The sequence below is a fragment of the Poecilia reticulata genome, linkage group LG5, assembly GCF_000633615.1.
Source record: "Poecilia reticulata strain Guanapo linkage group LG5, Guppy_female_1.0+MT, whole genome shotgun sequence".
Lineage (NCBI taxonomy): Eukaryota > Metazoa > Chordata > Actinopteri > Cyprinodontiformes > Poeciliidae > Poecilia > Poecilia reticulata.
Window position 1 is genome coordinate 2,688,675 of NC_024335.1, and position 26,121 is coordinate 2,714,795.

A 26,121-nucleotide genomic window follows, 5' to 3' on the forward strand; every position below is an offset into this window, starting at 1 on the left:
CTGTTAATATTAGATTTTTAATTATTTTCAGTTTTAAAGGTGAGGCAGGCATCTATCAACAGGCAAAACAAACATGTACAATGAGTAACAATTCTGAAAAAATACAATTTAGTTTTATGTACTACCATTTATCCCGTTTACGCCGTTTTTCAGCAATCCAACCCTTCTTTTATTTGCCCTTTGAGATTTCAATTTATTATATTTTTTCTTCTGCTATTTTGACAAATTCTCTTTGCAATCCCTTCAGATTCAAGATGTTTCTTGCTCCAAAGCAAGAATATTACTTGCAGTCAAAAGAACCGTGTTTGTAAAATAAAAACATTATTAGTCTGAATCTGGTTGCCATGGATTCCATGGGAAGCATATATATGTATATATATGCACCCCTGCTACAAATCTGAAACAAATGTTCCATAAATGTAGCAGCAATAACCTCCAAGTAATGTCACTTAATCTCTTGCTAAGCTATGCAGACACTCAGTCTGTGTCGATGAGGAACCTCTCACCTCAGCATGTCGAATGTTTGAAGTGACTGACTCAGCAGGGAAATTGGATGTATTTTTGAATTAATAATCTTGTAATTAATAACACACAGCCTTAAAATACACGAATGGACTTAATGTTTTAATAGATGTTCTCAGTTAATGGATTTAAAAACGAACCAAATTCTAAAGTGAAATTTTGAACGACCTAAATAAAATCAGGACCGCTAACTTTAGTGACGTTTGATTCAGAATTGTGTGCAAAATAAATTTTTGATATCCAGATTGATATCAGAGCTCAAGAAATTGCATTTCAAAAAAGTGATCCTTCATGGGCAAAACCCATTGGCTGAATAAAATATTTATGTATTCATACAGTTTAGACACAATAACCAACAGTGACGCCATCTAGCTGTGTTCTGGTTACGCTACAGAACAACATTTCCTTTGGCCCTACAACTGAAGTGGGACTGGAAACAAACAAAACAGCGTACCAAACTGCACCGACCCGTGTTGTATCTATATGGTACCATTTGCAAAATTACAGTCAAAAATGATGAGAAATAAATTCAGTTATTTATTGTCATAGAAAAAAATGGAGGCTCTTTTCTTAGTCATATTTTAAGCCTCTTATTCATTAATTTATAAATGTTACAGTTTCAAACTAAATATTTAGTTAGCAAGCTAAGTTTTTAGCGACAATCTAAATGTTTCCTTAGGAAGCTAAAAATTTAGCTAACATGCTAATTCACTTCAAACACCTGCTGTTTCAAGCTGAATTGTAAATGTGAAAAGGAAAATGTATGCAGAGATGACATGAACTACAATCCAAGCCAATCAGTTTCTTCATCAGGAGTTTATTTAGTTTTACAAGACTTTTATTTTGATAGTCCACTCTGTGTCATTGGTAAATTGTGCAGATTAGCTAAATATTTAACTCTGACCTAAATATTTAGCTGAGGACAAAATATTTTGTTTGTAAACTAAATAGCCTGGTAGCAAAATATCTATTTATTTAGTTTATGTAAGTATTTAGCTTAACTAAATATTTAGCTTGAAACTAAATATGTGGCTTGCTAATTAAACACTTAGATCCAAACTAAATATTTAGTTAGCAAGCTAAATACTTATCCACAATTTAAGCAGTTTACAAACTAATTACTCTCCTAGCTAAATATTAGCTAGGAGAGTAATATTTAGCTAGAAACTAAATATGTAGCTTGTTAACTAAATATTTAGCTTTGAGCTAAACATTTAGCTTGTAGCTAAGTATTTAGTTTACAGACTAAATATCTACCTCACTGAGTATTTAGCCTCCAAACTAAATATTTAGCCCATCAATTCAATGTTTAGCTAGAAGCTAAATATGTAGCTTGCTAACTAAATATTTAGCTTTGAGCTAAACATTTTGATGGTAGCTAAATATTTAGTTTAGACTAAATATTTATCCCACTAGCTAAATATTAAACTTCCAAGCTATTTAGCTCAACTACATTTAGCTTCAAGCTCGCTAGTTAAATATTTAGCTTGCTAATATTTATTTTGAAACTGTTCATTTTATGATTAGTGAATAACAAATGATTTATTTCATTTTTTATGTTCTGACAGGCCAAATAACCCAAAATACTGCTATACATTTTTGACTGTAACTTCACAAACAGCTCCACAGAATGGCTTTGCTTGATTTTAGCCACCAGAGCAGTCGCCCCCTGCTGGCCGGCGGTATAAAGCACAGTGGCTTTAATGTTGGCACTGAGGCGATGTTAGTGATATTATCAAATGAGATAATATGACCACTGTGACACAACTGTAATAAAGAGTTAGGCTTTACATTTCTAATGGTGAGATGTAAAAATAACTGCAACGTATCCCGGCTGAGTTCAAATTATATAAATCCAAAACTCGAACTAAAGTTTGGTGACTCAACCTGGACGTTACAGCTACAGTACATATATATGTACACATAGATATATTCATGCTTTGGACCAGAATGTTGCCCATGTGTCACAGCCTCAACAGTAAGTCAGGAGCAAACTAAAGCGACCATTCCAGCACTATTTATAAAAGCACATCAGGCTAACAGAGCACAGGTAAAGCTTCATGTGAAGTGTTGCACTGCAAACAGTAAACCTCTTCAGCAGGTAAAACCCACTACTAAAAGCAAAAATAGTGATATTCCAGTCTCTGTGTGTGGCTAAGTTCAACAAGATGCAGCATCTCAGAGGTCGTCCTTCCAAAATGAATCGGTAAAGTGCCAAACTTTTCTTTCACAGTTGATAGAGGTGAAACCTGCTGTTCGGGGAGAAGTCACTGCTGTCGCACTTTAAGAGACGTTCCTGCTGGTGAAAGCGATGCTTGGCTAGCAGCAAATGTTTTACTCTCAGTGTAACATTCATTTCAGTGGTAAAAGTCACTGTAACAAAACAACATACAGCAGAATTACAACATAACAGTGGATCTAAAATTCTGCATCCGCTTGTTAAAATGTCAGAAGTTTGACGTAAAAGTGAGATTTAATTTGATCAGTTAGAAACCTTTCATGCCTTTAATGTGACACACAATTCAACTAATAACTCATCTTGGTGTTGCAGTTTCCAATCCATCCATCAGATTGGAGAAACTTGGCTCTAAGCTTTGACTAGGCCGTTCTCAGACTTTGAGTTTAGTCTGGTAAAATCGTTGTGGATCTCTACTGTTATTGCACACAGAGCGTCAAACAGCAACATATCAAACATTATAGAAATTGTCGTTACACCAGAACCTTATTTCTGGTTAAKCTTGGGAGGTTTGGACAGAAACAGACTAAATACTGAAATGTTTTATTGACAGTTGAAAGTGTGCATACTTTTTAGAGCAGAATTTGAGTCACATTAAAGCTGAAAAACGTTTTTAAAATGATTTGAAACAACCTGGCATTCAAACAGGGGAGTGTTTACTTTCTGTATCCAGACTGTTCACTACAGCGACAGCTTTACAGACGGTTTGCTGTTTTAAACTGAAACAACAACGATCCATACATACGACAGCATATTAGGGACGCGTTGAAGACAAAAAAATAGACAGGAGTAATTTATTTTGTCTAAAAACTCTGAAAATTTTACATAAAGATCAGAAAATTTCTAGAAAAAATGAGAAAATTCTGAGTTTCAGAAGTTGAAATATTTTTACTTTTGAAACTCACAAATTTTCATGGTTTTTTTTTTCTGAAAATTTCTGAAATTAATGACAATTTTATTTTATTGTTTGTGTGGAAATTTCCTCTTTTTCTGGCCCTAACACGCCGCCGTAGATACAGGTACATTCTGTTGCAGGTAGTCAAACATTTGAGCTGCTAAAGCTGCCAGAGCTTGCAGGAGGAGAGGTGTGGCTAACTGTGAAATCGTTTCGTGCAGCTTCAGTCCGGAGAGCTGAGAGCGTAAGGCACACCAAACAGAAGGGCTGTGATGTGATCTGGATAAATTCGCAGCGATTGATGAAGCTTCAGGGTTTGATTTTGACCTCAGTGACTCCTCCAGCTACAACCCTCATACTCCCAGTCGCTGCTACTCTTCTCCCCTCTGTCATCACAGTGATCTTTCTTCTAGACTCTTCTAATAAAATAAATCTCCTCTTCCTCAATCAGAGATGTGTGTCCTGCTCCTCTTCATCATCCTCAGTTGCTGCCTGGTTGACGAACGCCTGAAAAATAAAGACAAGAGACTGAAATGAAAATTAGGGGGCGGGCGGTTTGGTCGCCGTTTGATTTTTTTTTTACCCAGGAAACACATTGGCTAAACCGTGAGTGAAACAGTCACTGGGACTGACTACTATATATATTCCATTGAGGGACAGTAACTTTAACATTACATACACCTTTCTGAACAGGTGAGGGCGCAATCAGAGATTAAAGCAACTTGAAACCATTCCTCCCTGCCTGGCACCTCCAGACCCGGGCCCCCATGGGCACCCATCCGGGCCCGGGCTGGGGGGCAGCTGCCCCCCTGCGCCGCCCCCCCCATAGCTCCGCGCCTGGGCTCCACCGTTTATTTGCATGAGGACAAGTGTTAAATATGAACAAATACTGAGCTCTACAACATTTTTAGCCTTAGCTAATGCACTTTACACATCCCCAAATGGGCCTCCGACAACAAAAAAAATCTAGATTATTTGTGGAGAGCATCAGGCTCAATGTTTAATTTGATAAAATTACAACTTTCAGAATTTTCTTTAACCAGTTATATTTCATGTTTATGTCTTGTTGCTTTGTTAATTTAATGATTAAAATATATTTTTGAGACTTTGAACTGGTGGACTAGACCCAAATGTATCATGTTTTCCTCTATTTTCTTTCATGAAAGTAACAGACATTAAACAGAAAAACAGAAACAAGTAGTTAAAAATAGTCTAAATCCATCATCCAATCACCTGCCAGCGACTGCTGTCTTCCCCGCCCCCTCCTCCCGCCCCCGTGAGCCCATTGGTGCTCGGCTTCTTCTTCTCCCGCATCTCAGCCTGGCTGTCATTGGTCACGTCCAGGGTGGGGTTGTCGTGGTAACCATTCTCCACAGAGTGAAGCTCCTCCACAGGAAACTACCAGAATGAGGCAGATTTACTTAATATGGCAGAGACTTCTGACTCAACTGAGCTTTTATCACATTTCAATCTGTATGTGGTCTAAAAAGAGAGGAAAGAAGAATCAATAAAACACCAGAAATAAGCCAGAGAGGTCAGATTTTATCATTCTGAGCTAGGGCTGTTGTAAACGATTATTTTAGTAATCGAGTAATCTATAGATTTTTCTTACGATTAATCGAGTAATCGGATAAAAACAATTATGAAATAAAATATTGGTAAATCTTCCATAACACCAGTGTTACTATCGGATATCAACATCAGTCTATTTTTTCCACCTTTGAGCTTCCCTACCAGTTACTTTTTTGTAGACCGGGGAGCAACACGGGATATTTACGGCTCCTCCGTTCAGAAACTCATCTACCAGCCATGTTCCGCCTCCCGTTTGTTCAGACCGGGATGATATAAGTTTATTGTGCGGTTCGTCCGTAAAGCTGCTCTTACCCTGTAAGCATCAACCCTCAGCCGCCCGCCGTGTTCAGTCTCTCCGCTCACCTGTATAAATCCTCCTCAGCTTCTTCCCGCCGTTCAACCAGCAGCTCCGGAGCAGAAAGGCTGCCGAACTCCCGGCATCGCGCCGGTCATTTTAAGGATGTTTATTGGTCCCACAAAAACGATGAAAACCCGGAATTATTACCAATTAGTAAAATCCCCGCAGGCCGAACTTGAAGATTGGACGTTATGCCGCTAACACGTAGCTTCCGTCAACAACTCAGAGGCGGAAGTCAGAGCTCCGCGCAACGCAAATAATGTTCCGGCTGAAACACGGTGCGCTAAATAATAAAACATAAATTAACGAAGCTTTGAGGCAGGTCAATTTTCCTCGAGGAATTTTAATAATCGAGGTACTCGAATCACTCGAGGAATCGTTTCAGCCCTATTCTGAGCCTTTAAACTGAATCAAGTAAAGTTGAAGATTGGTTTTTAATGTCTTTCTTTAATTGTTCCCTCACTAAAAATGATTAAAAAAATCCAACAGATTTATTCTTTCATCTCACTGGTCTCATTCCAGATATATAACATGAATATTTAAAATAATTTATGCATCTATTTAAAACCCCATTCTTGACCTACCATGCTCTTCATTCCCGGCAGCCGTCTCTGCCAGCAGATGTAGATGAAGCCGGACGTGATGATGACCATGCAGATGGAGCCGATGATGACCAGAACCACGAAGAGTTTTCCGTAGTCGCTGCGGGTCTTACTGGGCCGAGACTGACAGCTGGCTGCTGCGCTGTAGTTCTGGATCCCCACCTGACAAACCAGTCAGGGAACGTTTTATTATCCCGCAGAACTCAAACGAAACCAATATCAACACACCGGACAGTGGGAGAAATCACATTTGCCATTTTTACAAAAAGAAAACTAAAAACTTATTTTTTATTTACAGAACTTTGATCGTTGTTTTTAATTAAAGGTGACCTATTATGCTTCCTTGAACAGGATATTATAGGTCTATTCAAAACATGTTCATTAGATTTTTTTACAAAATAATTCCTAGCTGATGAGATTTTAGTCTGTTTAGCCCCCCGAACTCAACATTTATACTCGCACGTGGAAATGGCTGCCAACAGAAGCGCAATTATACAACCGTACATGTTTGAAAAGTAGAAGTGAAGCCTCCTGCACAATCAACAAGAATGCAGCAAGTGGTTTCTGGATGGTGAGTCCACAACAAAACACTTCTCTTTTCCAGCAGCCATTGTACAGCACATACTGTGGTAAAACCAGCTGACCAAACGAGCTGGAACTCCGCTTAGGTTGCTAGGTAACGGGCTGAGCTCGACTGGGGTTGCTAGGTAACAGCGCAGTGAGTGTTGGGAGGGTTTTGAATTGGCTCATTTTGAAGACACCAAAAATGGCCCAGTGGGGTTTTTTTTTTTAAGTTCACTGCTTGGACTATTTTTTTTTAACAGCAGCTTTTAGAAGCTTCCAAATGGAAGAACAAGAACATGCAGAATGAGAAATTTGCATAATATCCGTCGGTTAAATGTCACTGTAAGGACATCTAGCTTAATACAAACATAAAGGGCGATCTAAAAACTGTATGTCAGCTTGAAGAAGTGAAAACCAGTCAGAGCAAAACATCTTTGAAAAATTACAAGAAAGTCTTCTTGCTTAGACAGGGAACAAACCAAAGTTGTGAATTAATTTTTTACCAGATAAAGAACCTGTATGTTCACCTTATCGAGGCCTTTATTGATCTCTCCCAACATGTCCAGCACCTCCTGAGTAGCAATGACTCCTGAAAGACATCAGATGACGATCAGCAGCGTTTACAGTCAACGTGTCTCTGACATCCAAATGCTTCAAGGCCCGACATGCTTCACACGAACTGAACGAAATCCGTTCTCACTGACGCAAACATGCGACGTCTGGCCAACAACTCGCAAATTTAAAAGAATAATTTTACATAAAAACAAGAAAATTTGGATGATCCTGAGCATCTTCTTCATGAGTGAGTTCAGTTGCTGCTCTTTATGGTGTCATCAGACTACCTTCTGTTTATTTGGGTCACTGATTGCTGCTTTGAACATCGTCGCAAATATAAAGAGGCGTTCGATGAGCCAAATAAATGTTGTACATTTTTACATTTTACAGTGTCCTAAGTCATAAATCGCCATTTTTGCGTGACTTTTAAACATGCAGTAAAAGTGGCGATTTGTGTCCACTCTGGTAGCAATGCTGATGTTTCTCTTCAACTTGTCTGCCGCCATATCCGGTTTTTGGATTTGTAGGCGATACAAAATGTTTAATTAATGCAGTGAGGAATTCTTTACCTTTGTACGATTCCTAACTACTCTAAGACGGATGAATGGTTAAAAATTCATAGACAGAAATTGTAGTGTCAGTGTTTACAGAAGAGACTGCCTGCAGAAAAGTGTGGCAATAGCTCTGTGACTGTTTTTCTAAAAGGAAAATAGAGGATGCAGGGAGGGAAGATGTCTCCTATGGAAGACCAGAAAGGACACAAATGCTCCCTACATTTGTGTCCTTTCTATTTTACTACATGTCTGCCTAAAATGTAGATTTATGACTTACAACGCTGTAAAATATGGCAGAAATCCCATGAGACTGCCACTTCTTATGTCATTGTAAGATCTATTCTTACAACAAATGTTACGGCAGAAAATTACAAAAAAAATTATACCGCAACTAAACACTAAAAATTACTTTGTTTATTTGGGTCATTGAAAGTCGTTTTGAACATCGCTATGTGTAAAAAGTTGTGGCATTCAGAAGGTAGTCTTACACTGGTGTAACAAACAGAATTTTTGTTGGATTTTTTATATATTTTATAGAGTTCCAAGTCAGTGTTTTTTGTGTGAATTTTTAGCCAGAGTTGTAGTAAACGTGCCGATTTCTGTCCTTTCTGGCCTTCCGTACAAATGTACCATAACAATGTGACTGCGGGTCGACGGTTCGGATGAAGCATGAAGGGCCGTTAGGCTTCAGGTGAGCCGAGCTTCTGTACCATGTGCAGACGCAACGTTCATCAGCAGCTGGTGTTGCTGGTGCGTCGGCTTGCTGAGGTAAAGAACCCATGATCCTTCAGGGCTGTTCATTCTGCGTGCAAACTCGCGCTCCAGGATCTTCAGCAGCTGGACGCCGCCGCAGACACGAAACTCCTCCTGTCTCACAAACAAAACACGTTTTCCTGCATAATTTTCCACCTGGAAACTTTAGACTGATAAAAAAGTGATGCTTCTCTAAAATCCATCGCGTTACTATGGCGACCGCTGATTCACTGCAGCGGCGGTTTTGTTGCTTCCATGGCAACAGATGCAACAGTGAGGACCCCTGATCTGTTTCTGACACGAAAACAGATCAGGGTTTTTGCTGAAACGTCGTTACTTGTTAGTTTTATCTTAATTAAAGTTTAGCGGAATATTTACAAAAATATTAGGTTTGCAAAAGATTTTGTGTTTTTGCAGCGTATTTGAGTAAACGTGCCAAAGGTTGTTGAAACTACAACATGCTCTGCTACATTTGTGAGCCATTTATGCACTCAGTCCAGCTAAATACAACTTGTTCAGAGGTGCAAATATTGCAAGGCCTTTAAAATAACAAAAGACAACTTAAAATTTTTCGTAAATATCTACTTCTGAAAATGTGCTGTCAATAAAGAATCTGATTTTATATCCACATTTTAGGTTTTGAAATAAGGAACAGCATTAAATTTTTAGAGCACAAGTATAATATGTTTTCAGCTGAAATTTATGAAAAATAAAAAAAGAAAAAAAAAAACAATTTCCAACCTGAAGACAAAAAAATAGATCTAAACTCATCACGAGTATTTTTTAGTGTAAATCTGAATGAAAATTAATTTATTACATAAAAATACTCAGCTGAATCCAGCATTTGTTAGTAAATTTGTATTTATAACATTAGTTGATACGTTTTCATTGTAAGTCAGTTGTTAAACTGACTTAAAATCCACTTTTTTTTAGCTTTACATCATATTATTATGTTTTTCCCTAATCAAAATATATCTGGAGCATTTAGTTATTTCTTGCCCGTTTGAGAAATTTTTTAATCTCCATGGCAACCATTTAGCTGAGCAAAACGCCTGGGAGGACCTAGCCCCGCCTTCAAGGTGCAGCTCCTCCCCCACTCAGCTCCTTCAGACTAGCCAGAAGCAATCAGCAAACAGCTGCTGATCTCATTATAGGAGCTATTTCTCAGTGGTAAAGATGTTGTTAAAGGGTTAATAGAGGAGCCATGTTGGGATGACTTCCTGAAGGCGGAGCCTAAGAAAGAGCAGGAGTATTTAAAGAGACAGAAGCCCAAGTTCAAGGCATAAAATCAGGAAGAAAAAATATTTTTAAATTGTAGCATTTTTGCAACAACTAAAGGTAACACAATTACTTGATTGTGCCATAAAATGGCACCATGTGCCTGGAAAACACGTAGCACTGCCCCTTTAAGAGCTGATGCGCTCCGTAGGTTTACAGATCATTGATCAGTACCAAACTTGGATGGTTTTGGATTTTGATACTTACACAGTTCATGTTCTTCGTCATGTTGAGGACGACATAGCCCCGTCCGGTCAGCTCGTTCCAGTTCACACAAACCACCTGAACATTCACAGTGGAGATGTTTTTAAGTGTTCTTGTGTTTCCGGTTGAATCGTCCAGTTTGAACCAACCGACCTGCCGCGGCTCCTCCAGTCCGGGATCAAACCCGGTCGCCGTGAATCCAGTCGTATGGGACGGGTCTGTGGTCAGCGGGATGATTCCTCTGAATCTGCTTCCCTCTCTCTCCTTCCTCTCATCCTCCAACTCCTCACTTCTGTCTTCTGATCCAAAACAATAAATAAATGCAAAGCTTACTTCACGTTACTTCTCAATCCATTCCAAACTGGAAAAGAGTTGATGAATGCTAACCTTTTAGGTCATGTTCCCGTTCTTCCCAGTGTTCCTCCTGCTCCAAACTGGGCTGCAGAGGTCGTCTGCTTGGTGCCAACCCAACCTCGGGAGCTGTGGGATTCTGGGTAATTACGCCTGCATGTGGCAAACCTGCTTCCTCCTCCTCATCATCATCTGAAGTCAAACCAGAGATAAGAAACAAGCAGCTGAAACTCTTAATTTGGCAAAGTGGCACTGCCTTGGTGTTCCTCAAGGCTCAGTTCTTGGGCCACTTTTATTCAAAACATTTAACGCTTAAATTACCATTTGTAAAAAAAAAAATGTAAAGCAATAATTTGGATTTTATTTTTCAGTGTCATATTTTCAACATGTAATTTATTAAATTATAAATGTTATAGTTTCAAACCAAATGTTTAGTTAGCAAGCTAAATGTTTCATTTGAAGCCAGATATTTGGCTTGAAGCTAAATAATTAGCTTCAAACTAAGTTTATTCAACTCAATGTTTACAGAGCGTCCAAGTAAATTAATGCTTTAGAATTTATCTAGAAAAGTTAATTAGGGGAAGCTAAGTGCGCTTAACTCTTTCAAAGTTAGCTAAATGGAAAATTAACTCTGCTATTAGCGGATTAGCTAAAGTTTGCTCACTGCAGTCTGAAACATTTACATGTAGAAAAAGTAACAAAAGCAAGAGAAAATGGGAAAATTCTTTTTGTTTGGATTCTACCTTTTGTATAACTTCCCAGAAGTCCAAAGTCGGTTCCGGTGTCGGCCTCTGGTGTCGCCGTACCGTCAGAGTCTGCAGAAACGGCTGGATCAGCAGGAGGTGTCGGAGAGGTCTGAGCTGCAGCGAGTGAGGAGCGAAGGACGCCGTAGCCGCTGGACTGAACGTCTTCGTCCTTCTCTGCTGTCCACAGATCTTTCTCTGAAGGACTCAACTGGAGGTTGGTTTGAGAATAAAGAAAGAAAGAATATATGGTGTAAGACGATGACATACTTCATGTTTTAGTTGATTTATCGTTGAAAGTTCTATAAGCAACCGTGATTTAACACGTTCTAAGATGCCAGAACAGGCGTGTCCAACGTGTGGCCCAGGGGCCATTTTTGTCCCTCTGAAGGATTTTCTTAACTCTAGAATTGAGCAAACCTGGGCATAAAGCATAGTAGGCTCGTATTTTATAGCGATCTTTTTTACAGCGCGTCGACATGTTACAGTTGTCAAAGCAAAGCTAGCATAGCTAACCTACTTTCACCTCCCTCTCCATTTTTCTTTACCTTTTTAAAGCTTTTTCCTGATCTTGTCAATTACTTCTTGTAGTGTTGACAATTCGTAGAAAAGGACTGAGTCCCTTTTTCTTTTATATATCATTGGGCACATTTTAGATTTAGCGCATTATGTTGATAACCAAAGCTAGTCATCAAAGGCGAGCAGCTTATTGCCCTCGAAGAAAGATGGGATGGGATCTTGCAAATGTGTGTCACTGATAAGATTTATTGTTAAGATTTATTGCTGTAGAAACAAAATACTAAAACAGAAGACACGTTTCTCTGTCTTTACCTCCAAGACTGAGGGACCGCGATGCTCTTGCGGCCTGAGATCGTGCTCTTCAGACAGGACGGACCTGCTGGGCTCCTTGGACGGATGAAAGAAAGACCTGTAGTCTGTTTCAAAAACATGCGTGTCAAAAACACGTTTCTGGTTTTCCTTTAAAAGCAGTTGCAGTTTGAGACTATTCATAACATTCTTGTGGGAAATCACTATCTATTGATGGTGCTGATTCAGAACATTAATGTCTGACTGGTTCCTGTCAAAACTGACCATTTCTCCCAGCCGTTCTTTAAAATGGGAAAAGTCTTTGAAGGGCAAATCCAAGTCAAATCTGCAGTTGATTGTGAGTGTAAGTCAAATCTCACGTTTCTAAATCTAGAAAGGATGAGTCAAAGTCAAGATAAACATCTCTGAAGGTGAGAATCCAAAGACTGTCAAATTAAAAGCCCTTGAAGGATGACTGTAAGTTAAGTCTAGAGTTTTGAGGATGACTCCAAGTCAAATCTCTCGCTTTTAAATTTGAGTCCAAGCCAAATCTTGAGTCTTTTAGGAGCAAATCCAAGTCGAATTTCATGTATTTGATGGGCGAGTCCAAATCAAGTCAAAGTGGAGCCTGGTGACCATCAGACAGAATCTCTGTTCTGCTAGATGAGCAGAGAAATAATTTCCTACTATCTGGATAATGCTGTCTTTTCTTTCGTCTTGCAGCAGCGACAGAAACTTCAGAAAGTTCTCCATGTTGGTTTATGGGTAAATATGTGGCGTGAAGCAGCATGAGCGTTACTAACCGATCAGAGCGTAGAGATCTGGAGTCGTGTGATTGACCTCCATGGCTTCTGAGACGCCGCGTTCGTCCGTCTCTCGTCCCGTTTTGTCCTCCTCCCCCCGTCTCTCTCTGTCCTCCGCTGCGTATCTCTCCCACTCGTCCTCCCCTTCTCCTCCTCTCCTGTCCTGGTCCTCTCCTCCGTCGTCTCCGCGGTCTCTGTCCTCCGTGTCCGTCCCGTCGAAGCCGGACGCCTCCTGGGAGGCGTCGCCGGCTCCGAGCCCACCACGGCGCTCAGCTTCTGGCTCTGTGAGCTCCAGGTGTCCCCCGGCGCCGTATGGACCCAGCGGCACCGCCAGGTGGACCATCCGCTGAAACATGGGACACATCAGGTAGCTTCCAGGAGGATTAAATTAAACCGTTTTAAACGATAAGAATCCTCTGTCAAATAAGTGTTTTAACACGTTAAACTTTAACATTTTGCACATCAGGTTATTTTAATATAAGAAACAAGTCTCATCGGAAAATATGAGAAATAGAGAGAAAAGAGAAAAACAATAAATCATTCAAATGGAAATTATTGAGTTTGTTTTAATTTATGATGCGATTAATTTATTTATTGCTTATTGTGACAAGCCTAATAAGAAAAACTCTTACAGTTAAAGTGTTTAATGTTCATTAGAATTTAATGTGTTTTTGTATTAGCATCATATTACTGGAAATGGCCTCAAAACAACAACATTATTGTTCATCACAATAACTTCTGGGACAATTTATTGTCCAACATTTGTTGTAGTGACAGGCATAAGCATCAGAATGATTGACAGCGCTAAATCCCGCCTCCTGGCTCTGATTGGTTGTTTCTAGTTAGCTCTGGGAGTAAATGAGAAGAACTATTAGCTAGATTTTTTCACACATTATCTCATGTTATTCTGTCATCGTGACGTAACATATATGTAAAAAAAACATTTAAAAAAAATATAAGTTACATACTGCAGTTTCAAATCATTTATACATTTGTTTTGAATCCTCACCTCCATCACTTCTTCCACATCCAGGCTTTCATCCACGGCAGCGAGGGTCCTGGCTACTTCCTGGTTCATGGCGGGCGGCGGGCTCATGGCGGACGTCGGGTTCACGGCGGAGGAATTCACCGGCTCCTGTTTGCTTTGTGAGCCGGATGTTTCGTGGATCTCCGGCCAGCCCATGTCATGAACCAAGTGAGGCTGGGCGCGGACTAACTCGCGGGCCGAGTGGCGCTTGGTTCTGACTAATTCCTGGATGAAACGCGACTGGCCTTGGTCCTCACCCGGAAGCAGAGGAGCCAGCGGAGGTCCGAGCGGGATGACCCCTTGGGTCGAGCCCCGTCCGAAAGCTTCAGAGCTGGATAGAAGAGCTGAGGGACGGAGGGACAAAAATATACCTGAAGAACTAATTTACATTTTGGCCTTGTTTAATATTTATATGTAACGGGGTTTTATTTCAAAATATTATCGATGTGATTTGTGTCAAAATCGTAGTTGCTTCTCCAGACATTTATGGTTACTGCGCTTGACGGTTGGTGGTTACCATAGCAACTAATAACTGACAGCTCCGCCCCCTTTTTTCTGTTGCCTCAGTAACAGTGATATGTATTAGGATCGTCTGTTTTTTTTTTTAAGTATTATGTTTTAACAAATATTTTAGACAAATTTAATCATAGTGTTTCGTGAGTAATTTTGCCATTTTTTGTGTTATAATTAATAATAATTCTAATATTAACACAACTGTTAACTGTTGCTAACTGATGTTAACTGCTGCTAAGTGCTAACTGGGAGATATTGCTCCGCAGTTTGTTTAGAGTTATGTATTGTAATTTATTTAATGTGCAGAGGCAGAAGCTGCTGAACTGAAGTTAACCACCAACTTGATTTGATCTTTTGTTAGAATAAACACAGTGAACCTCAGTGTGTCTGTCATAAAGTCGACCTACTGGATCAGAGGCGAACATGTAAAGGTTGCATAAACACCGAAAGCTGACAGGGCCGGGACTAGAGGGTCTGTTGTCCTGGGCCAAGGCTGGAGGGGAACCAAAACGAACGTTTCTACAAGATGTGCCCATAAGCTTAATCATTAATCTCATATCTGTGGTCGCAGTTCTGCATCTGAAGTCAGTCTCTGTCTGGGAACACAGATGGCTGTCTGAGCTTATTACACCATCATGTCCAACATGTCTGTTATGTCATCTGTTATTGCTGTACCAACCGTCTAGACCCCTCAGATCTTCTGGTTCTGGTCTGCTCTGCATCCCCAGAACCAGAACCAACCGAGGAGAAGCAGCATTCAGCTTCTATGCACCACAGATCTGGAACAAACTTCCAGATAACTGTAAAACAGCTGAAACACTGGGTGCCTTTAAAAATAAACTTAAAACCCACCTGTTTAGAGTTGCTTATGGCTAAATTAGGATTAGAGTGCCGGTTTTGATGTCTGATGTTTTTAATGTTTTTATCTTTACTTTTTATTTCCTTATTCTCACTGTTTATGTTTTAATGAAGGTTTTAAGGTGCGAGTACCCTTGTTAGATGGCGTTCTAACTAAAACTCTGACAAAACTAAAAAATGTTTTTCTTTTTTTTTTTAATTTGTTTTAATCTTTTTCAAAATCCTTTTCTCTTTCTCACTGTTTATTCCTGTTTTTATTTTAATTATGTAAAGCACTTTGAAATGCCTTGCCGCTGAAATGTGCTATACAAATAAAATTTGATTGATTGATTGATGTCTGACACACGTTAATCTCTCAGGTCCAACACCAGAACCACAGGATCTGAGGGTGGAAATTATCCAAGAGTCTTCTTAAACTGGTTAATAATTGAATTAAAATTAAAATATAACAGCAGAGCACTGTTGCCTTGCAGCTAGAAGGTCCTGGGTCCGATTCCCGGCCTGGGGGTTTTCTGCATGTACTCCCTGTGCATGGTGGGTTTTCTCCAGGTACTCCGGCTTCCTCCCACAGTCCAGAAACATGACTGTCAGGTTAACTGGTCTGTATAAATTCTCCTTAGGTATGAGCCTGTGCATGGCTGTTTGTTCTGCTTGTCTCTGTGTTGCCCTGCGATGGACTGGCGACCTGTCCAGGTGACCCCAAATGTTTAGCTTGACACCACAATATTTAGCTTCCTAACTAATACTTAGTTAGGACCTAGCAAGCTAAATAATTAGCTCAAAACTAAATTCACTCATACATCCAAGCTTTGTAAGAGATGCAGAATGCTGATAGCAGAGATTTAAAAAAAAAAAAAAAAGAAACTCAAAAAGTGTTTGCAGCCAAATATTTAATTTTTAGATTGCCAGCTAAATCTTTAATTTGTAAACTAAATACTTAGTTTGCTAATGAAATATTTAGTGTGGAAGTCTGACATTTATAAATGTTTGGTAAAAATATGAGTTTGAGAAACGAATCCCCATTTTTGTCTATTATGACCGGCTAAATAATCCAAACTGACATGTTGTTCAGTGGGATTGGTTCCCTGTCTCAGACCGGATTATTGGGTTCTGTAACCCTCCCCCAAATGACTCCCAAATCTGCCAGAAGAATTCATCCCATTATCTCCTTTAGGCCCTAATCAGGCATTTCTACAATGTTAAACACATTTATGACAGTAATTTAATCATTTTAGTTTCGCTTCGCAACACAAACTTTGGAAATAGGATTCCGATTTTGACAAGAACATGTTTGGGAAGTATGCAACAACTTCAGGTTTTACTGATTTTAAAGTCAATGCTTCAAAACCACTAAAGTTTTGCATTACTCAGTTAAACCTCATGAAAAGAAGAATGTGGGATTCCTCATTAGGATTATATTGTAGTGGTTTTTCACAACTATTCAATTGTTTTTTACTTTACTTGATTGCATTTTTAGCAAAGTTTTTTATTCACAAAAAAAAATTCAATAGAAAAATCCCTTTCTATGTGACTTTTAAAAACTGATCTACTTGATTACTTTCAGTTTATCTCATTCAAAAACTGTAAGGCAACTAAAACTGTACGATCTGTACATGACACCTGGTTGATGTTGTTGCTACTATTATATGTTGTACTGTCTCTCAATAATAACAATAATAAAATAAAACGGTGGCATTTCAACATGGCAGAGCCCATAAACATTGTTTGCAATAGCTTTGACAAACTTAATTTTAAGCTTTACTTTCCACAAGCAAATACCACTTTTAGTTTACAGTTGCAGGCATAACACGTAGCGTTGATATTAGCTACATTTAGACAAGTTTTCACCATTAGCTTGCTACCAATGATGCGAGGAGCGGCCATCTTGAAACGTGAGGACCCTGTTTCCCAGTAGGAAATCCGACTTTGGGGGCCGATCCAGTTGATTTATCCGACTGGGAAAGTAACAGTTCCAACTACAATTGCCGCAACTTCACAAAACAAACAAAAACGGAGTAGAGTCAGATTTTAGCGGCTGTAGGATTTCTCTTTTGTCTTTGGGCAAAGTCATTTCGCCGGGTAGCGCAAGCTTACCGCGTTAGTTTTGTTTGTATTTCCCCAGAATGCCCTGCGCTGTAGTTCACTTCCCAGATGAAACAGACTTAAACAAATTGAAGCAGACTAAGCAGGGCTGGTGTGAATGCAGCCTAAGAATTACTAATATCAATAGCAACATAAAACTTGAACTTGAAGCATCAATTTGCAAAATCAGCAATGTGAACAAAAAATTGTAATATTTTATATCAGATCATCAAGATATGAGGATTGGGTTCAGTTAAACTGAGAATTTATTGGGTAGCTAGTGAAAACCAAGTGAAAAACTTAATTAAGCTGCTGAATTTTAGCAGAAAGGACAGCTTTTTTTCTCATAATCAATAAGGTGCAATGGTTAACCAGACAGGAAGTGCAACAAAAACACACCAAGAGAAAATATTACCCACAAAACACAACAGATGGCACATTTTTTAGAGAGGCCACTAAATGTAAATGTGTTTGATGTAAAGCCATGCGTCATTTCTGGTTAATGCTGCACCACTGATGCTCTTTAAAGCAACAGTTAAAACTTGCATGTCAGGTGAGATGCTGCAGTGTGTGCTGCGTCCACTGTATTAAAACACCGCAGGCTACACCCTCCTCATTTATAACAACACAATGATTTATTCTGCAGCATCAACATTAAGATTTTAACATGTAAAGTTATCCGCATTTGATGCTCAGTAGACATTTTACTGTGCTTTTTAAAAAGATTTTCCTGCCGCATTGTTTGTGTTTTTCTTATAATAGTAATAAAAATAAACCAGATTATTTCCTGTTTTTGTCCAAAGCATTAGTAGACAGAGACTGACCGATGAGGGTGATGATGAGGCCCGGCATGTCTGCTGCAGTGCTCTCCCTCCCTCCGCCTCCGCTCCGGTCTCTCGGGGGAATCAGCTGCGGACGCTCTCTGGATGTTCAGCGGGAAAACGGCGCCTTCACGGCCGCTTCATGTCCTGGAGGTGTGCGGGGAAGGGCTAACGGCTGCCAGGCTGCGGGCGGGTCACGCACACGGACGGGTTTGATTGTTCGGAGCTGCGGTCGGAACCAGAATCAGATCTGCTGCAGAGAAGAAGAAAAAAAAGAAGCTGGTTTGCGGTTGGTTGACGTTTCCGGACGTGGCCGCTAGATGTCGCAGTTTTATCCATGAATGTAAATATTCAAAGTTTGCTCCACGTTAACCTAATAAAATAACCAATTAAGTACTGACATAGCAACAGTTAAAATTAAAATTTTTATGTAATCAAAGTCTATATGAACTTTTTTACTGATAAACTATGATAAACATGTTTCCAGCACAACTTACTACTGTTGATACGAGGAGCGGCCATCTTGAAATGGGAAGACGGAGGCAAATTAGGGGGATTGGATAGAAAAAAATTTAGTATAGCTATCCATCCATTTTCTTGACACTCTTGTCCCTCAGTGGGGTCGGGAGGGGTGCTGGTGCCTATCTCCAGCTGGCATGCCGGGCGAGAGGCGGGGTCACCCTGGACAGGTCGCCAGTCTGTCGCAGGGCAACACAGAGACACACAGGACACACAACCATGCACACACACACTCACACCTAGGGGCAATTTAGAGGCCAATTAACCTGACAGTCATGTTTTTGGACTGTGGGAGGAAACCGGAGTACCCGGAGAAAACCCACCATGCACAGGGAGAACATGGAGACTCCATGCAGAAAGACCGGGGCCGGGAATCGAACCCAGAACCTTCTTGCTGCAAGGCACCTGCACCACTGTGCAGCCCTTAGTATAGCTATTTAAGCTTAAAAAAAAAAAAAAAATCTGACATTTTCAAGAAAAAAAACAGAAATTTGAGTTTGAAACGTGGAAAATTTGCTTGAGAAATTTTTTGAGTTCAATGTCACAAATTTTCTAGAAGTTTCAAAAATCAAAATTGTAACTTTTGGAGCTCAGAAATGTGCTAATTTTTTCTAGAGAATTTCTCAAAATATGGTTGACTAAAAATGTATCTGGCTGCAGTCTGTACTTCAAATTTCAGCTCATAATCATCTCCCATAGTCAGAGACTACAAGACATTTTCTGAATCCTTAGTCTGTTGGTATTTCAGTGAACTCCTGTGTCCCAGGATATCACTGGGCTAAAAGAAATGTGTTTGGGCAAAAAATGTGGGAAAATGTGCATCATTTCTGGTTTAACAAGCTCTAGTAAAAACCTCTGATTTTGTCCTTTTAATTAGTTAAAAAGGACAAAAACTCTCATTGTGTTCAAGACTGAAGTCCTTCTCAGTGCCAGTGGGATCTGGTTCTAGTCAGAATTTAGATGTTAAGGTTTGAGCTGATTTTTAAGTTGCGTTTGGCAACCATTTAAACAAATGAGCCTTCAGAAAGTTCGTAGGATTACAGCAAAGTCTGTCTGCTTCGAAGGAAACCAGAAAAACTCATGTAAAATGCAAAATCCTTTATTAACAGCTACAATCCAACAATTTATCTCAACTTCTTTAAATTCAGTTATTTTTTTCAGAACTACAGTCAGAAATCCTCATAAAACATGTACATGTATTTACAAACAGTGATGAACGTCGTTTATTTGGACATTTCAGCGTTTTTAAAGGCTCCATTCAGCGAAATGCAGACATGACTCAGCTGATGGGAGCACCAACACGCATCTCGGGTAAATGAGTCCAAAATGTAGGACAGCCGGGTCTCAGAACTGCTGCAGGATGAGCTTCTTCTTGCCGTCGTGGCTGAACCTGTTGGAGCGGAAGAGCTCGCTGTCGTAGAAGGCCGACAGGTTGTGGATGCTGATCTGTCGCGCCTGGAGGAGGAGAAAAAACAGAACAGGAGATCAGCCGAAAACATTTTCTTCACAGGTTTCTGTTCGTCTTTCACACAAAACCCCAAAAATTACTTTAAAATGAGACGAGAGTTTAAAAATGTACCAGATTTCCAGGTTTTTATTTAATTCTAATTTTATTTTTCCTGTAGATACTTTAATATATGTATAGTTTTTTAAAATATATTTTGTATGTTTTTGTTATGCGCTGCTGTAACAACAATTTTCCATTGAAGGATTATAATGAACTGCTCTAATCGTTTTTGATCTTCCATTTGAGTTTCTACTCTAAAAAAAACAACCTTGGACTTTAACTTATGACCAAAATGTGAAGTCATATTTCAAAGACACGCCATCGTTACCTAGAGAAATCTGCTAAAATCTCACGCTACTCCAGTTTTACTAACATTTTGTGAAGAAGGATGTAGCGCAGTGTCTTCTTCAGAGGTTTTTCTGTTGTTTCCTTCAGTAGTTCTTGGTGCAGCGCCCCCCACAGGCGAGGAGAGGAACTGGTTTTTGAAACGGTTTGGTTCGTTTTACTCAGTGCAGCTGAAAATGTAACTCATGGTGCAATCGAACAGAGTCTACTGGACTATCAGGCGGGAAAACACCCTTACCATCCAGAAACCACTTGCTGCATTCTAGTTGATTGTGCAGGAGGCTCTACTTCTGCTTTTCAAAGCTACACAGATGTATAATTGCACATCTGTTTGCAGACATTTCCACGTGTGAACCTCCATACCTTGTCGTGCAGATCCTTCTCTGGGATCTCGATGGTGTCGTTCTGGACTCCATATCGGCTCCTCTGGTAGGCGACCTGCTCGGCCACCAGCTGCTTCAGGATGAACAGCAGCAGCTCGTTGTTGTCCCTGCGGAACGCCAGGTAGCGGGCAAACGTCTGGCCAACAAACAGGAACCAGAGAATAGGTTAAGTTCCTCCTAGAAACCCGTTAAATATTGCGTTTCCAACTCCAAAGCGGCAGCAGACCTTCCTCATGCTCCTCATCACGCTGAACTTCTGCGTGTCGATGAAACTCTCCAGCATCACCCTGATGGCCATGTTCACGTCGTCCTCCAGGACGTAGTCCCTCAGGTGCATCTTGGCGTGAGCCTCCGCCATGCGGATCATCGACTCGATGTGGCGCACCGTGATGGGGATGCTGCCCGTGGCCTGCAGGGGGCGCCAAAGCAACGTCAGTTTCTACACCAACATGTCTGACGCAGGACGGTAGAGGACTCACCATGGACTCCTTGCGGAGGTCGCTGTAGATGCGAGCCACCTTGTCCTGATCCATTTGATTCAGTTTGGGGTGAACCTGTGCAAAAAAATAAATAAATACCAAAGACTCCACTGGAGCACATCAACCTGGAGGTTCGCCGGCGGCGTGTGTTCGGACCCGCTCTTTGGCGTAGATGATGTACTTCCTCAGCAGCTCCTGGGGTATCGATGGGATGTCCGACGAGTTGGGCAGAACCACATCCTCCAAGGCCACGCCCCCTTCCTTGTTGCTAGGGTGATGCTTGATGTGGGAGCCGACAACGAAGCGCGCCAGCATCTCATCCTTGGTTGACAAATGGCAGCACATCAGACAGAGTTACTCCACTTTTGCTGATACGGCAGATTCAGCGCCACAACTAAGACCAGTGCACACCTAGCGGAGGCTATTCCATCGCTAGTTACTGATGTGGTTGATAAGCTAACACAGCTAACTGAGCACCTAGCACTGGCAAACGGGGAGAGGAGTCACTTCGTGAGCTTCGGAAAGACCCAAGACTATATTGCCATGGCAGGTCACCCACTGGATTCCCTGCTTCCTCCAGCGTCCATTAGCACAAAGAGGCTAACGCTGACTTTCAAGAAGCTAGTGCTAGCTTTCTAGACGCCAACACTGACTTTTGAAAGGTTAGCACTGGTGAGGCTAGCATTCTCATACGAGTGCTGCCATTCCAGAGGGCAGCGCTGGCTTCCCAATCCATTGTTACATCAACCATAATGCCTAAGAAAAAAAGAGTCATGAGTGGCTAGGCATACTAATCCTAACGCCAGCTTATCTGTGCTAATGAACAGCGCAGACAGTGAGTAACCTGCCAGTGCGTAATGCCAGTAACGAGTCCTCCTTGCTACTCCGTTACCGGTCAGTAACTAGAGCTTTGGAAAGGATTCATCATTCTGCAATTAGCATGCTATACCCAATTGTCTTAATTTGAGCACCAATACCACGACATACATTTCATCTTTTAGTATTTTTATTAATAAACATGAAACTGCGGTACCTGCACGGGATCGACGGTGTCTCTGACGACGCACAGCACATCGAAACGTGACACGATGGGCTCCGTCAGGTCCACGTTCTCAGAGAAGGTGAGCGAAGGGTCGTACCTGCCGCCTGGAGACATGGCGAGGGGGGAACGGTTAGGAAAAACGACACACCACAGGCGGCCAAACCAAATCTCCTTCGCATTAATTGGCGTTCGCACCGATGGGGTTGGCAGCGGCCATGACGGTGCACCTGGCCTGCAGCGAGGTGACGATGCCGGCCTTGGAGATGGAGATGCTCTGCTGCTCCATCGCCTCGTGGATGCTCGTCCTGTCGGCGTCGTTCATCTGGAGGTCAAGACGAGATTAAAGAACGATTTTATCACGTCTCGATCAGAAGTCGTAGTCCTGGTTGGGATCTGAGTTCGTCTCGGCTCACCTTATCGAACTCGTCGATCAGGCAGACGCCGCGGTCGGCCAGCACCAGCGCGCCGGCCTCCAGCGTCCACTCGCGGCTCACCGGGTGTCTCTGAACGTACGCCGTCAGGCCCACAGCGGACGCGCCCTGACCCGTGGTGAAGATGGCACGGCTCGCCACCTTCTCCACATACCTGGTGAAGAAAACTCCTCCGTTAAACCGACTCTGGTCCAGATTAAACCCAACCTGTAAAGATGATCCGTTATGCTTCCATGAACAGATTAGGATTGGTCCATGGGCTACAAAACACAAAATCATTCTTTATTCATCAATTTTAGTCTGGTCAGTTTTGCCAGATGCACAATTATACGACCGTACATCTTTGAAAAGCAGAAGTGGAGCCTCCTGCACAACCAACCAGAATGCAGCAAGTGGTTTCTGGAAGTTAAGTCAACAACTAAACACTTGTCTTTACCAGAAGTCATACAGCGGGAATACCAGCTGACCAAACATGCTGGAGCTCTGATTGGGTTGCTAGGTAACAGGGGTTACCAGGTTACAGCACCATTGAAGGTGATTTAATCAGGAGAATTTTGAAACGGCTCCTTTTCCAGACACCAAAAATGCCAAAAAGCAGCGTGGTGTATTTTGTTTTTAGAAACGGTAGAAACCCAAATTGAAAAACAAAAACGTGCAGAATTTGAATTTTGCGTTGTAGGTCCCTTTAAACATTCAGACGGAAAACTTGTGGGTCGACTCTTACTTGAGGAACTGGGACTTGGCGGTTCCCGGGTCTCCACACAACAGAACGTTGATGTCGCCACGCACCTTATGTTTCCCACCTGCAGGAGGGAGAGACTCTCAGTTCGTGGACGTTTGTGGATGAGACGCAGCCGGGATCTCGGCTGGGAGTCGGTACCTGGGTTTTTAGGCTCTCCTCCGAACAGAGACAGCGCCAGGGCTCGCTTGATGTCCTCGTGACCGTAGATGGACGGAGCGATGCTGGCGAAGATCTGCAGGCAGGAAGTAAAGACTGGTGGTTTATTTAAACCGACAGAAATCGGTTTCAGTCTGGAAGGTGACGGCGTTTGTTCCTCCTCACCCTCTCCCCGATCCGCTCGTCCTTCGACAGGGCGACGATCGCCTTGACGTCCTCGTCTGTGAGCTCCGCCACGGCGACGCCCTCGTCCCGGCGGGTGATGTGATTGGCCAGGATCACAGTGGCGAACACCGGGAAGCCGTTGGCCGTGTTCAGAGAGCCGTCGTAGTTGTTGTGGTAGATTCCAGTCAACTCCTGGCCAGACGAAGAGACGGGACAGTTTCAGCAAAATGTCCTTCCATCAAAAGAGTCTTTATTTAGTTTGGATTTCTACACATTTTCATAAAGTTTCTTCTCCAGATTCCAGAGTTCTCAGTGCCTTTTTAAAGGTTTCTTCTGCAGAGGTTGAGATTTAAATAAGACTGGAAATGGATGGATGGACAACAGGATGCGTAGACAATTAAATGAGCGGATGCACAGACTGACACATAGATGATGAACAAACGGAAGATTAATTCTTTCTGAATTCAGATATTTTTCCTCTCATCCAGGCCTGAAAACTTTAAAAACATGAAACAACTAAAGTGTAAAACGTCCCAGACAGGAACCTCGTCCTTCCTGCACGCGAGGCTACGTTCTGACACTTTGATCGTTTCCTGAACGGAGTTGGACTCACGATCTCGTCTCCAGGCTTGCAGCTGTCCACCAGGTCGGCCAGCAGGACGGCGTCCTTGGAGCGCGGCAGGCGGCCCGCCGCCACCTTCCCAGGACTCTCCTGGATGGTGATCCGCTGGTAGTTCTGGTACACCGTCTGGAGGAGGGAGGCAGCCGGTTAAGTCCCCTCTGATTGGTCTGACAACTTAAAGGGGCAGTACTTTGTTTTCCAGGCACATTCTGCCATTTTATAGCATAATAAAGTAACTGTGTTACCAAAATATTAAGTCAATTATGACTCTGTCTCTTTAAGAAGCTTCATCTTTGGAAAATCACAACATGGCTCCTTTATTAACCCTTTAAGGTTTTTACTAGTGCTGCTCTGACAGGTAGCTCCTTTAAGGAACTCCGCAGGTGTTTGCTAACTGCTGTTGGCTAGTCTGAAGGGGCAGAGTAGGGGAGGAGCTGTGCCTTGAAGGCGGAGCTAGGTCCAACCAGGCGTTTTCCTCAGCTGAATGGTTGCCATGGAGATTAAAGGATTTCTCAAACAGGCGAGAAAGAATCAAGGTAACACCCCAGGTAAGTTTTTGATGAAGGAATACAATTATAACACGATGCAGAGCTAAAAAGGGTTGATTTTACATGACGCTGCCCCTTTAAATGCAGCAGGAATGTTGAGTCGGCCATCTTGGCAACAGCTCACCTCCTCCATGTTGACCTCGAAGGGCCCCTGGGACTGACACTCGGGGCAGGAGCCCGGCTTCACCTCCTGGTTCTGGGACTGGAAGAACGGCCCCAGAACGAAGCTGCACTTGCTGCAGTTGTACTTGACCATGCTGAGCTGCGGCAGAACGCCGGTGCAGCTGCTCACCACGCCGCTGGTCCGGATCAGCTGGTTCAGGTGGAGCTGCCTGAGGAAGAGCAGCGAAGAGGAGCACACACACACTCAACTGACTTCACTGCAAAAACTAAACATTAAAGAGTATTTTTGGTCTAGTATTAAAAGGCAAATGTCTTAGAATAAGACAAAACTAACTGACAATTCTGGTTCCGTTGGCCGGTTGTTTGACGTACAACAAAACAATTTCCCATGTTAAAAGTGAAATAGTGATTAATTTTAAGGAATTTCAGTTGTAATAAGTGAGAAAAGGCGGCGAGAGGCGATACCTGAGCGCCCGAATCTCCTCGACCAGAGGCAGGTTGCAGATCCGGACGTGGATCTCGTGAGCGATGCGATCGTATTTCGGGTACATGGCGAGAACGACTTCTTTGGCCGCTTCATCGAAAATCTGACGACAAATTTAGTCACGTTTACCTCCAAGATCGTCATTCAAACTGGTAAAAAAACATGGAAAGACCCACAGAAAGGAAGGAAAAACACGCGCGCAAACACACACACACACACACACACACACACACACACACACACACACACACACACACACACACACACACACCTCACCTTGAGCATCTCGGTTGGGGCCTCAGGCAGGAAGTAAGCCAGAACGTGTTCCCTGGCCGCCAGATCTTCGTAGTTCACAACCAGACTCTCCCTGTTCTCTGCACAGACCCGGAGAACAGGAAGTGACCACACGGCTCATCAATCAGGACAGGAAGTGACCACGCAGCTCGTCGATCAGGACAGGAAGTGACCACGCGGCTC

General features: G+C 41.9%; 2 protein-coding genes across 5 annotated transcripts in view; both read right to left on the minus strand.

The window, feature by feature from the left end:
* Positions 1 to 3,674: 3,674 nt before the first annotated feature.
* podxl2 (podocalyxin-like 2) lies at positions 3,675 to 18,414 on the minus strand. Of its 4 annotated transcripts, none has more exons than XM_017304573.1 (13): positions 18,102 to 18,414; positions 13,807 to 14,168; positions 12,798 to 13,143; positions 12,019 to 12,122; positions 11,188 to 11,398; positions 10,481 to 10,636; positions 10,247 to 10,389; positions 10,097 to 10,171; positions 8,569 to 8,725; positions 7,277 to 7,338; positions 6,168 to 6,347; positions 4,887 to 5,051; positions 3,675 to 4,160 (listed from the first exon to the last, which is right to left on the minus strand). In XM_017304573.1, the coding sequence occupies exons 1-13, from the start codon at positions 18,127 to 18,129 to the stop codon at positions 4,101 to 4,103; spliced, it is 2,049 nt and encodes a 682-aa protein (XP_017160062.1). In that variant the 5' UTR covers positions 18,130 to 18,414; the 3' UTR covers positions 3,675 to 4,100. The 4 variants fall into 4 exon arrangements, with proteins under 4 accessions (XP_017160062.1, XP_017160061.1, XP_017160060.1 ...); XM_017304572.1 differs by having other exon boundaries at positions 10,247 to 10,392; positions 12,798 to 13,140; positions 18,102 to 18,413; XM_017304571.1 differs by having other exon boundaries at positions 10,247 to 10,392; positions 18,102 to 18,413.
* Positions 18,415 to 19,700: 1,286 nt separating this feature from the next.
* The window catches only part of mcm2 (minichromosome maintenance complex component 2), a 10,996-nt gene continuing 4,575 nt past the window's right edge, over positions 19,701 to 26,121 (minus strand). Inside the window, exons 6-20 of the mRNA XM_008408335.2 lie at positions 25,921 to 26,018; positions 25,626 to 25,747; positions 25,162 to 25,369; positions 24,481 to 24,615; positions 23,868 to 24,059; positions 23,685 to 23,778; positions 23,529 to 23,607; positions 22,787 to 22,958; positions 22,569 to 22,695; positions 22,365 to 22,477; positions 21,488 to 21,652; positions 21,332 to 21,406; positions 21,079 to 21,261; positions 20,833 to 20,988; positions 19,701 to 20,072 (exon numbers count right to left, since the gene is read on the minus strand). Of these exons, the coding sequence (XP_008406557.1) occupies positions 19,962 to 20,072; positions 20,833 to 20,988; positions 21,079 to 21,261; positions 21,332 to 21,406; positions 21,488 to 21,652; positions 22,365 to 22,477; positions 22,569 to 22,695; positions 22,787 to 22,958; positions 23,529 to 23,607; positions 23,685 to 23,778; positions 23,868 to 24,059; positions 24,481 to 24,615; positions 25,162 to 25,369; positions 25,626 to 25,747; positions 25,921 to 26,018 (2,030 nt within the window). The 3' untranslated portion in view covers positions 19,701 to 19,961. The remainder of the gene's footprint in view (positions 20,073 to 20,832; positions 20,989 to 21,078; positions 21,262 to 21,331; positions 21,407 to 21,487; positions 21,653 to 22,364; positions 22,478 to 22,568; positions 22,696 to 22,786; positions 22,959 to 23,528; positions 23,608 to 23,684; positions 23,779 to 23,867; positions 24,060 to 24,480; positions 24,616 to 25,161; positions 25,370 to 25,625; positions 25,748 to 25,920; positions 26,019 to 26,121) is intronic.